Source organism: Carlito syrichta, unplaced genomic scaffold (genome assembly GCF_000164805.1).
Source record: "Carlito syrichta isolate Samal-C Ts95f unplaced genomic scaffold, Tarsius_syrichta-2.0.1 Scaffold314271, whole genome shotgun sequence".
In the NCBI taxonomy this organism is placed as follows: Eukaryota; Metazoa; Chordata; class Mammalia; order Primates; family Tarsiidae; genus Carlito; species Carlito syrichta.
This window is the reverse complement of record NW_007258367.1, coordinates 314,542-327,782: the sequence shown is the minus strand read 5'-3', so window position 1 is coordinate 327,782 and position 13,241 is coordinate 314,542. Positions and strand designations below refer to the sequence as shown.

General features: G+C 32.2%; 1 protein-coding gene across 1 annotated transcript in view; it reads left to right on the top strand.

Moving 5' to 3' along the window:
- CUNH14orf39 (chromosome unknown C14orf39 homolog) overlaps window positions 1-13,241 on the top strand; it is a 38,304-nt gene that overhangs the window by 12,018 nt on the left and 13,045 nt on the right. Inside the window, exons 9-14 of the mRNA XM_008071278.1 lie at window positions 1,711-1,841; window positions 2,575-2,651; window positions 7,187-7,272; window positions 7,367-7,422; window positions 10,152-10,213; window positions 11,779-11,954. Coding sequence (XP_008069469.1) covers window positions 1,711-1,841; window positions 2,575-2,651; window positions 7,187-7,272; window positions 7,367-7,422; window positions 10,152-10,213; window positions 11,779-11,954 — 588 coding nt within the window. The remainder of the gene's footprint in view (window positions 1-1,710; window positions 1,842-2,574; window positions 2,652-7,186; window positions 7,273-7,366; window positions 7,423-10,151; window positions 10,214-11,778; window positions 11,955-13,241) is intronic.

Sequence of the window (13,241 nt, the reverse complement as noted above, 5' to 3'; positions counted from 1 at the left end):
TTTTTGTCATGTTTGAGTTCCTTGTAGATCCTAGATGTTAGGCCTTTGTCAGATATACAGTCAGCAAATATTTTTTCCCAGTCTGTGGGCTGTCTCCCCGCTCTCTCAATGGTTTCTTTGGCTTTGCAGAAGCTTGTCAGTTTGATGATATCCCACTTTGTCTATATTATTTCTTAGGCATGGGCACCTGGAGTTTTGGCTAAGAATTGGTTGCCAGCTCCAACTTCCATAAGGGTGTCTGTCTCCTGCATTTTCTAAGGTTCTTATAGTTTGAGGTTTTACATTTAGGGCTTTGATCTATTTAGAGTTGATTTTTGTGTATGGTGATAGCTATGGGTCTTGTTTTAATCTTCTGCATGTGGTCAGCCAGTTTTCCCAGCACCATTTACTGAATAGATTCTCCTCTCCCCAGTGGTTGATGGTGGAGGCTTTGTTTAAGATGAGTTGGTTGAGAAATTAAGGTTTTGCTTCTGGAATCTTTATCCTGTTCCATTGGTCTATATGCCTGTTCTTGTACCAATATCGGGCTGTTTTGATTATTATAGCTTTATAATAAAGTTTAAAGTCTGGGAGCGTGATACCTCCCACTTTTTTTTTTGCTGAGGATTATTTTGGCAATTTGTGGTCATTTATGTTCCCATATGAATTCCTGTATTGTCATATCCAGGTCTGAGAAGAATGCTGCTGGTAATTTAATGGGTATTACGTTAAATCTGTAGATTGCCTTGGTAGGATGGACATCTTAACAATGTTGATTCCTCCAATCCATGAGCATGGAATATTTTTCCATTTGTTTGTGTCATCTTTGATTTCTTTGAGCAGTGTTTTGTAGTTTTCATTGTAAAGGTCTTTGACTTCTCTGGTTAGGAAGATGCCAAGGTATTTCATTTTTTGTGTGTGGCTCTTGTGAATGGGATTGTGCTTTTTATTTGAGTTTGTGTTTGTTTATTGCTTGTGTATAGGAATGTGTCACACCACTTTCAATGGGCCGTGGGGTTAGTTTCATGTTCTTGCCATTGTGAGTAGTGTGGTATAAACATGCATGTGCAGGTGTCTTTTTTGTAGAGCGATAATTTATGTTTCTCTGGGTATATTCCTAGGAAAGGGATTGCTGGATCATATGGAAGGTTAATTTTTAGCTCTTTTAAGAATTACCAGACTGCCTTCCATAGAGGTTTATCTAGCTTGCATTCCCACCAACAGTGTAGGAGCATTCCCTTTTCTCTGTACCCGTGCCAGCATCTGCTGTTTTTTGACTTATTATGATAGCCATCCTTACCAGATTTAGGTGGTATCTCATAGATTTGATTTGTATTTCTCTGATGATTAGTGAGGCTGAGTAGCTTCAATAAATCTTTGAAAAGTTTGAAATACCCTGAAATCTAGAGCATATTATTTGTGGTTAAAATTTTGGCTTAGAATTTTTTTTTATGTTTAAAAAGTCTTTAAAAATGATTATGTTTTAAAAATAAGAGTGTGGTATACTGAGAAAAGTATTGGACTTAATCAGGAAAAGTGTATTTTTACTCTGACACTGCTACCAAGTAATTTAATCCTTTAAGGCAGATCTGTTACATCCTCTGGAACTCAGTTTAACCATCTGCTAAATGAGGGGTATTAATGATATAGTATCTAAATATTCCTTCTAGCTTTAAACTATGTTAACTTTTAACTTAGCTAATACTTAATATAATTCACTCTTTGTTTTAGAATTTTTGAAAAAGATGAACACGTACTTGTGTTGAATAAAACCCTGCAAAGCAGCCAATTATTTCTTCCTTTTGAGTCTCAGAGATTAGTACAACCAAAAAAGATGCATTCTTCAGAACCAAGAGTTAGAGGTATGATAGCTTATTATTCACAGAGTTCATTTTCTTTGTCAAAACACAAGAAGAAATAGAAACGATTTTACTTACTGTTTGGTGTAAGCAAGAACAAACAATGCTGGAGACCTATAGACTTGGGGGGAAAGTATTGCTTTGAATCTTTCTGAGAGCAAACAAAATATGTCTTCTATACCTCTTTTCTCTTTGAGAAGTAAATATTCACGTAATATATTTTAAAAAAATGTTCTGGTCTAGTCGCACAACTGTCAGAGGAGGGTGAATAATGATATATTTTTTAATTTGAGGGACTATGTTATCAGTACATGTGATTTAGGCTGGTAACAGGCTTGTGTTAATAGTATCTGTAAGTTGGTCACTGAGATACTTGAATCATGTTTCATTCAATGGGTCTGGATATAAGATTATCTACATTGTATTGGATTAACTACATTGGCTAGTTTCTTTTTCCCCTCATTCATATCACCATTCTGTATTCTTTGGTTACCTGTTATAATGGTATTTTTGCCTGCTGGTCATTTTGTCATTTCATATTCATAGTTATTGTAATAACTATTGTATAGTGAGAAATGAAGAGTTTTTAAAATACTTTCATAATTCTGTGTTTCAGTTTGAACTAAATATTCACATACACTTGATTATCTAAATTACAAGGTTAGGTTAAATATTGGGAATGATATTTGATTCTGTCTCCAGAGCTTATTTGAAGTAGTACTATTTAATAATCTAGATAAAAAAGAAGAAAGTTCTGTGAAGCTGTCAAAGCTTGCCAATATTGACTTCAGACAAAAAGAAAATGATACAGAGGTAGGTATTTTTTTTAATAGTATAAAGTAAATACCTGCTTGCATTAAATGAGATAATGAATGTACTTAAGACACAAAGGTGTGTGTGTGTCTGTGTTATAAATATATTAAATCAGCCATCAGTACAATCTCAGGGTCTAAGAAATTTAAAGGAGTTTCAATATGTTATTCTGAACATATATTGTAACCTGCTCCCATACCCCTAAAAATAATAGAAAAGATATTTTCAAATACCAAGCCCTGTATCTAGTAGACCAAAAACTGAGAAATCACTAAGAAAGAAAACAGGATTGGGTTTAAGAGGGAAAATGTTAGGTTAAAGATCTCAGTGGGACCTCCAAAAAATGTTAGGTCAGACCCGCTGGGGTGGAGTTGTGCAATCCGGTGCCATGTGAAAGATGCAAAGAATTACACAAAAGTTAGATTCGAAAATATAGTTTATTTAGAAAGTAAATGAGAAAGAGAGAGAGTAGATTCACCTCTCCAAGGTTCCAAGGTAGGAGAGGGGGATCAAAGCTTAGGAAACATGGCAGCAGCCATAGCCCAAAAAGCACATGGCCACACCAGAGTTTAGTAAAGCAATGGCCACTGGCTGCTCAAAGTTGAATCCTTTTTAAACTTTTCCTTTCATGGGGGCAGGTCATACGGTGATTGGGTGGTGGTTTGCTCTATGTCATGATGGAGGACAGGTATACACAGGTACTGATGTCAGGTGATGGACAGCAGGCAGATGGGTGGGTTAGTCACATGACAGTTGCCATGTTGATGGGGTCTATGTCATGAAGGTCTTGAAGAACGGATTAGGTTAACTTGTTTACAAAACAAGCTGGGAAGTGGGTTGTAAAGCAATTATCAATAGCTACCTCTGAGAAACTGGTTCTTTCCTTATCTAATGTTAAAATGACTACTCATTGGCTATATTGATTCCATGTTATGTCCTTTCAGAAATTATAGTCTGGGACATGCATAGGAAAATACTGTTCCATAAGATAGAAGTCTACGGACAATGAATAGGTTAATTGGTAGAGTTGCTTCAGTAGGAGTTAGTTTACTTAACCCCTGTTCACCTCATAACCACTGTACCTTTGGCCAACCATCAGCAATGGAATGACTGTCTCCAGGTAGAAGCAGTGAGTACCAAAGCTTGGGTGAGAGAAATAGTTGGGTTCCCTGCTTGGTTCTTGACGCCCATGAAGAACAAGGAACATACCATCCAGAAAGCTAACTGCTAGCGTCACACATCTTTAACTTTTCCATTCTTCCTGAAAATAGTCCAGAGGGAAATCCTCAATGAAAAATTTAATTGTTCTTCCGTTGGTAATGGTGATCACAGTAGTTAGTGCAACTTGTTAAATCTAAATATGTATTAATTATAAACATTTTAAAATCTGGTGCTAAAATTTCATTGATGTCAATATGGAAAGATAAATAAGGAAAACAAAAGTTTAGTAAAGTTATTTTGGGGGGGATGGAGGTAGGGAGAAGATATGAACACTGGTTAACTCTACATTGTTGGAAAAATGTAACTTTATGCATGTATGTTAAACATTTCAGGGTAACCACCAGAAAAGAAATGAAATGTGTTAGTTTTAAAATAGTAGAAGAAAAAAGAAAAAGCAAAGAAAAGTTAATTAGTTTACCAAAATACAGGAATGGCGGTAAAAATAAAAGAAAACATTGTAAATAGAAAAATAAGATGCCAGGAATAGTTCTGAACAAATTGGTAATCATAAAACTGTGACTGGACTAAGCCCCTATTAAAAGACAGAAGTACTTTTTCCCCCCCATTTTTATTTTAGATTCAGAGGTATATGTGCATGTTTGTTACATGGACATATTGTGTAGTAATGGGGATTGGATCTCAGGTGATCTATTCCCCAGATAGTGAACATTGTACCCAATAGGTAATTTCTGAACTCAAAAGACAGAGGTACTTCTATCAGATATATAAACAAAATGCAGGTATGTGCTATTAGAACAGAACAGCTGAAACAATTTGACAACTTACGGCTCAAAAAAAGAGGAAAATATATATCACGCAAATGCAAACAAGGACAAATGTGACAATGTTAATATAAAATAGAGTTCAAGATGAAAAAGAAAAGCATTAATGGGTAAATATATTTCATATTTGTAACAAGAATGATTTACCAATAAATTATAAAAACCATGTTGTAACAAATTACATAGTTTCAGAATATAGAAAGCTGAATTTGACAGAATTCCAGTTTAAACAGGATGCTTAATATAGCTCTCTTTACAAAAGTACTGATTTTGAGTTTAGAGTTGAGTTTGGCTACATGTAAAGTATACAAAACTAAACCAGTGCAGCAATAGCATCTTAAACAAGATAAAATCTATTTTTCTCTTATTTGCCATGAAATTCTAAAATAGGTGATTCAGATTCAGCAATGTCATTATTTCTCAAGCTTCATCTATGTGTTCTTTTTCTGCTGTTTTTCTTGCTATGCTTTTACCTTCAGGTCACCTCATGGTAGTAAAATAACCATTGTAAATTTGCCTTCACATATGCTTTCCAGGCAGGAAAAAAAAAAAAAGAGGAGAAGGCCTAGCTGAGTCAGCCTCATTTTTAAGGATCTTTGCTGAAAACTTCTTAAACAATTTATGATACTATTTCATTGGTCAGAACTTAGTCACCTGGCTACCTCTTTTTGCAGGAGAGGTTGAGAAATACAGTTTGTTTTTAAAGCAGAACACAAGGAAAAAGTAGATTTGGATAGGATAGGCAGTTGGCACTTTCTGCCATAGTGGTAAGGTGAAAGATAAAGTTGTAGGGTATCTAAATAACACAATTAACAAACATTGTGCTCAACATACACAGAATACAGTTAGATTTTTATTAGCAATATTCCCCCAAATTGACCGTTTACTAGAACAAAAAAGATATCTCATCAATTTTTAAAAGTTGCTATTTTCACTTACCATAATATAAAAAACAGAAGTCAAACAAAAAGATAACCCTCCCCCTCAAAAAACTAACAAGATAAAGAGAGGGATCTATACTTTCACATATCATAACATTCATTTTTTTTCTTTAATTCAGTATAATTTATAGATCATGTAATTTACCACTTACAAATGTACATTTAGTGGCCTTTAGTATATTAACAAGGTCGCACAATCATCACTGCTAATTCCAAAGAAATGGTTGAATTCACAGATAAAATAGGAAGCTTTCATCATCCCATAACATTTTAAAATATTATAAAACACAATAATTATAACAGTGTGGTACAGGAAAAGACAAAGTGGTCCATTGACTACGTCAAAATAAAAAACTTATGCATAGCAAAAGACACTAGCAAGTTTAAAAGACAATGATAGAATGAGCAAAAGTTTGGTATCCAGAAATGTATAATATACAAAGAAATACATAATAACTCTTCCAAATTATTAAAAAGATAAAAAGGCACAAAGCATAAGAATGCAGTTTATGGAAAACGAAAGGCAAAATGTAACTAAACGTAACAAGATGCCAGACTCCAGGAGTACAGGGCAATGCAAATTAAACCATTGAGATGCCCATTTTTACCTATCAGATTAATAGATGTTAAAATGTTTGATAATATCTAGTGAGGTCAAGAATAATGGGAATGTAATTTGGTACAACCACCTTTGAAGACTGGTTCACAGTATGAACTTATTAAAAATAAAAATGCATGTATTTAGCAACTTCGCTTCTTGGCATCTATTCTAAACAAAACTTGAAATACTTATCCAGATACTTGTACCAGGAGGTATATACAAACATGTATATTGTTTAAAGCATACATCATAACAGTAATATCACTTGTTCTTTAAGGGAGGTTCACACTTTTTCTTATAGTCTAATGGCACAATAAAATGACAGAATGAAGACCGATGTATGTTATCACCAAAATAAATAAGATGAGCTTTTCTTTCTGTTAACGTTTACATTTTGAGTCAAATAACAAAAATCAGGGACTCTTCAAAATGAGCAGCTCAAGGATAATGAAAGACTTGAAACAAACATTAATAAAGTGGTGATTTGATATTAATATTACATAATTTGAAGTTTAAAATGAAATATTAGCTTTTTTATATGCATATACAAAAGAAAACTTTAGGCTTTTATCTTTTAATCTGTTGTTTTACTTTCCTATGGTCAATTTGAGAGGTTAATAGAGGATAAAGGGGCACAGAAATTAGGTAGTCAATCAGTTGTGAAAATGATAAGATTTATTTGATAACTCATGAATATGAATGGCATAAAATTTAAAAAGGTTTATTTCAAATGTAGAATACTCCCACAAATAGTTATGACACTTGTCAAAAACATCAAGTTCCTTGAGAGTCTTAAACTTTTTTTGTTTCCTGGTTTCTGGCTTAATGTTTTGTGTGTGGTGATTTCAGTTTGTAGTTGTTGATGGTGATAATGATGGTGATGATGATAATGATGAAATGCTAATGAAGTAAGAGAGTCCTGAGTAGCTGTGACAAGCAAAAAATTTCAATTGTTTTGTGTAGCCAAGTCAAATGTTTAATTTCTTTCAGGTACTTAATGACTCTGCCATGGGTAACCATTCAAAATGTTCACATGTTACTGCTATCAAAAGTTCACAAAATGTTATGCAATTCAGGTAACTTTTAAAAATAAGAAAATACTTTAATTTTAAAAATAATTTATGAATATAAACTCAGAAAAATATAAAAATTATGTTTATTTCATTTTAGATTGTTAACCCCACAGAAACAATCAAATTGCAGTCTGTTTGAAAAAGGAGATACAGGTATTTGCTGTTCATATTTTTTCTTAGAAGTAGGAGTAACAAATGACACCAGCTTTTTATACCATTCAGATACATTATTTGGATTGCTTGCATCTCTGGTTAACTGATCATGCATACTTGACTTTAAAGTAGGTTTTTCCCTAAATATTAAAACAAACACATTTCATTGCAGAATATTTGGAAAATAAAGAAAAATATAAAGGAAACAAAAATACTGCCACCCAGATATAATTTATATTATACATACTGGTGTAAACTCTTTAAATCTTTTTTTATGCATATGTATATCTTGGTCCCCCCAACTTTGAATTATATTATGTATATAATATATTCTTTTTCCCACCATTGAGGTTATTTCTTCATGCCATTAAATAGATTTTATTTGTAATGATTGTATAGTGTTCTGTTATATGACTGCTATAATTTATTTAGCCAATCTTTCACATTGAATATTTTAACTTCTTTTTTTTTGTTATTATAAGGAATGCTAATATATTCTTTTACATTAAACTTGGAACTATTTTTTAAAATAAAATTACAGAGGGGTCACAGGATATATGTATGAGTTTATTGTCAAAAAGTCAACTAGCTTTTAGAACTTTGACACATTCTTGAAAATACTAACTCATACTCTTTCTCACCTTCTCACATATACATTATATACATACATGTGTGCATGCATACATGTACAATTACATATATACATGTAATTGTATGTATATTTGATATCATGCACACACATACATATATATATTTGTATATTTGGTAAACCAGAAATGCATAACAGTTCTTGTCTAACTACTGACTTTTGAAGTTTCAAAAATGCCTTATTCTGACAGCATGAAACAGATGTATATTTAGAATGTTCATTTAGTATATTATGAGTTTGTTCATTTAGTATACTATGAGTTTGTTTCTCTCTTAGTATAAGATTCAACCAACACAATATGCTTATTCCACACAGATTAATATTCTCCCTACTTTCCTCTTAGAGAAAAAAAATCATACCTTACTTGTACAGGTGATCTATTCCACCTGTTTATATATCATCCTCCATATATGCCAAACTAATAATGTTACATGAGGAGGAATAATCTGTAGGAACAGTGCATCCCTGATCTAGAGATGTGGGGAAATGTATATATCTGGCATAGTCCTAGCTTGTTGCTGAACATATATGGTAAGGTTTCATACCCAAGGAGACATATAATTACTTTGGAATTTACGGAGTTCTTTTCAACAATCTTTAAACCCATCTGATGAAGAAATTAATAAGTAGTAAAAATAATAGTTATGACTTAAATGCAAGAGACAAAAACAATAAAGGTTTCAGAAGATCAAATAGAAAACTATCTTCGTGACTTCATGATAGGATTCTCAGATTCTCTTTAAAGTCCCAAAATAATTTAAAGGCTCTGTCACAAAAGAAAGATTGATAAACTTGGCTATATTAAAATTAAAAATTTCTGTTCATCAAAAGATGCAATAAAAAGATTAGAAGGCAAGTCACCAAGCCAAAGAAAATATTTGCAGAATATAAAACTCTCAAAAGAGTAGTTTCCAAAATGTGTAAAGAACTTCTAAAAATCCAGAAAAAGACAGATGACCCATTTAGAAATATGTAAAAAATATGCAAATAGCCACTTCAAAAAAGAGAACTGTTTGTGGCAGATAAACATGAAAATCAGGGAACTGCAAAATCAGGAAACTCAAAACCACAATGAAAAATTATTACACATCCACCATATCACCAAAATATAAAAATTCTGACAATACTAAGTATTGATGGGAATGTAAGACAATAAGAATGCTCATAAATTGTTAGTAGGAGCTATCATTAATAAATGACTAAATTTATTAGACTAAACTTATTAAGACCACACCTAAATTATAATTGTAGCTAATAATTTTGTCTGGAGGAATTGAATGATTTTCTGGGGTAGTTTAGGATAGCTATTTTGCCACAAAAAAAATTGGTACAACTACTTTGAAAAACTTTCCATCTGGTAAAATGAGAGATACACATCTCTATGCCTCATAATTCCACTCCTAGATATACCTAGAGAAATACAAGTATATACATATCAAGATTATTAATACATGCAAAAGAATATTTATGACATCACTGATTGTAATAGTCTCAGAGAAGAAACAACTCAAGCGCCCATTTTCAGTAGAATGGATAGATATACTGTATTGTGTTTGTACAATGGAATACTTGACATCAGTAAGAATTAAGAATACTATGTCTTTTTACAGCAATGTGGATGAATCTCACAAGCATATGCAAAATAAAAAAGCACGACATCAGAGCACATATATATTATTTCATCATATGACATTTTAAACCAGGAAAAGATAGGCTGTATTATTTAGGTGATAAAACATCATAAAGCAAATTAAGGAAATGATTATCACAAAAGTCAGAATAGTAACTTACCTCTGAGGAGTAAGACATGGAAAATGTGGAACCTTTTGGAGTACTCATGATTGTCTCTCTTTTTTTTTAACCTGGGTGGTGGTAACATGGGTGTTCTCTTTATAATTTTGTTTATTCAACTGTTCATATTATGTTTTATTCTCTATCTGTATGTATTGTGTTGACCCATATGAAATTGCCATTTTTGTCAGTTAACAGTTAAACATCGGCAACTTCAAGGGTTAGACTTATATGTTTTATTTTATAATAAAATTACAAAATAGATAAATAGTTCTCATATAACAAACAGATGCTGAGTATGAGGATAAAGGGACAGTAAGACAATTAAGAGAATCAAAATGTACTTCACAAGTAAGTCAAATGTTTGATTTCTAATTTCTAAGCAAAAATTCCTATTTAAAATACTGTGTTCATTTTAATTTCAGATTTAGTGCAGTGAAGATTATTTATGTGAGATGGTGTCAGCTTGGTGACCAGGTTTCTAGGGAGTTACAGATTCTATTTTTCAGATTTAAAAAAAGTCACAAAAATTTACATAAAAATATACAGAAATATATTATTCAGCCATAAAAAAGAATGAAATCCAGTCATTTGCAGCAACATGGATGGACTGGAGATCATTATGTTAAGCAAAATAAGCCAAGCCCAGAAAAATAAATGTTGTATGTTCTTCCTCATATGTGAGAACAAAAAAGTAAATCTCATGAAGACAGAGAGTAGAGTGGTGGTTACCAGTGACCGGGAAGGGTAGGGAGGAGAGAGGGATGAAAAGAAGTCAAATAATGGGTACAAACGTGATTTGATAGAAGAAATATGACCTGTTAAAGCAGTAGGGTGACTGTAGTTTTTAATAGTCTATGTATCAAGTTAGCAAGAAGAGAATAATTCGAATGTTTCTAGCATAAAGAAAAGACAAATATTTAAGGTGATGGATATCCCAAGTATGCTGATTTGATAATCATAAATTATATGATTGTATTAAATGCTCATATGTATCTGAAACTATGTACACCTATTATGTATAAATTAAATTTTTAAATTTAAAAACGTACAAAAATTGTTAATAAGTGACAATATTTATTGAGATCACAACTAGATCATGATTAAAGAAAACAACTTTGTTTGGTAAGATTGAATAATTTACCATGACAATTCAGGACTGGTGGTTGCCATAAAAATATCTTGAAAAACATGTTTTAATAGTGGAAACCATTAGTGATGATAGATATAGACAATATATATCAAGTTTACCCTAGCTACTAAGGGTTAAGACAAGAGAAACAGCATAGTACTTTTCTGATGTAAAGAAATACAGGAAATAAACACATTTTAATTTTTTTGGCAGAGGAACCCAAATTGTTTCTGTAATGGAATTTGGTATAAGAGGTATATTTGAGAAATCATATCTCTAGCCTACAACATGATAGAAGGGAAAATTAGTATTCAGGTTCCCAATATTTTTGGAGAAAATAGTAGAACATACTTAAAAGGACAAAACAGTGCAAAAACATCATTAACTAATGAGAGCAAAATTGCTTAAAAGTAAATTATTTTTCACTTTAAGAGGTAACTTATACAGTTTTTCACCAGAGTAGAATGTAGAAGTTTTAAAAGAGAAATCATTCCTAACCATTGTTTTTCATCAATTACATGTTCTGGTTGTCATTTGCTTTTTCAGGTAGAAGTAGGGAAAATGGAGCTGGTAAGAAAAGAAAGAAATAGATAATCAAAATAATTATTTTTTGGATATATATTTTAGTATCACTTTTACCAGTTATTCTTATTTTGCTTATTTTATCTGTGAAATGTTGACACCATCAATTAATATAATATTTTCCATGTATTTTTATATATGTGATTTTTATTAATGCAGCAGCATTTGTTTTTATAGTTTTTTTGTTACTTTGAATTTGCAGGCTATATATACAGAACATTTTGGGAAAACAATAGAAAATAATAACGAAGTTGAAGAACGGGCTGAGGATTTTCCACAAACTCCTGAAATTCCTGCATTTTTAAGAACTCCTGAAGCTGTGAAAACACCTGAATCTTTGGAGAAAATACAGTTCCCTAAAACGCCCTTGTTTGAAATGTAGGATTTTAATTGATAATTATTAAATTATATACATGTTGATTTATATGGGTAACTAATAGAAATAGTAAAATGTATAGTATCTGTGACTTTTAAAAGTTGTATTATGTAGCATTTCAGACATACAAAGGAGAGATAAACTAATATAAAATCTCCATGTACCCATCACCCGGTTTGAACAATTATTGACATTTTGGTGTTCTTATTTCATAGACTCTCCTCCAGTTTTTTCCTGCAACATTTAGCTGAAGATGGCATAGATCCTAAGTACTTCTTCAGTGGAATAGCATATAGATTTAAAATTTCCAAGCAATACTTTTTAGAAAAATTAAAATCTCAAGCTAAGCCTGGCCCAGTGGCATGAGCCTGTAACCCCAGCTACTTGCGTGACTGAGGCAAGAGGATCCTTGAGCCAAGGAGTTCAAATTCCAGCCTGCACAGCATAATGAGACCCTTTCTCAAAAAAAAAAAAAAAAAAAAGTCAAGTTAAAAGCTACTGTCACATATGATATGATAGATTGTGGACTTATTGAATAATATTCCAACAATCATTTTTCCTTATGTTGTAGGGTCTGAAGCAAGAATTGCCATTCTGTTAAGTAAGCTCTTTAGGCATAAATATCTGTTACATGATTAGTTAATTCTGGAAGCCACAGGTTTGTAGTATGCAGCCAAGAAGATAGTGCTGCATTTAACCTTTTTGTTTAGTTCATCCTCCTTAACACTGAATCCTGAGGTTCCTCTAAAACATATGTCAAACATTTTACTTCAGGGATCTCTCACCTGTGTTATACTTCTGTATTTTAAATTGCTAGTAAGAGTTATATATTTGAATATCAGGCTTTTGACTCAATCACAGCATGTCCAAGGTGGAATTCACATTTGAGAATTGTTAAAACGTCTCTCTGGGATGAGAAAACTTTGATCTATAAAGTTAAGTGACTCATTCATGGTCATAGAGATAGTTATGACAGTATTTTCAGACTTCTATTATATTTAACAAACACAACAACCTATTGCTAGCCACTGTTCTAGGTATGTATAAATATTGCTCATTTAATATTCACAGCTTTATTAGGTGTTGGCACATTGTTATCCTTATTTTACAGATGAGGAAATAACACATGATACAAATAGCATTAGAGTTGAGATTTAAACCCTGACCCTTCTGGCTCTAGAATCCATACTTTTAACCACTGTGCTATATACTGTCTTATCTAATTATTTTCTCCAAATCAGCTTAGAGTTTAATTCCCTTATACAACACTCTGTAATGGCTGGCAACAT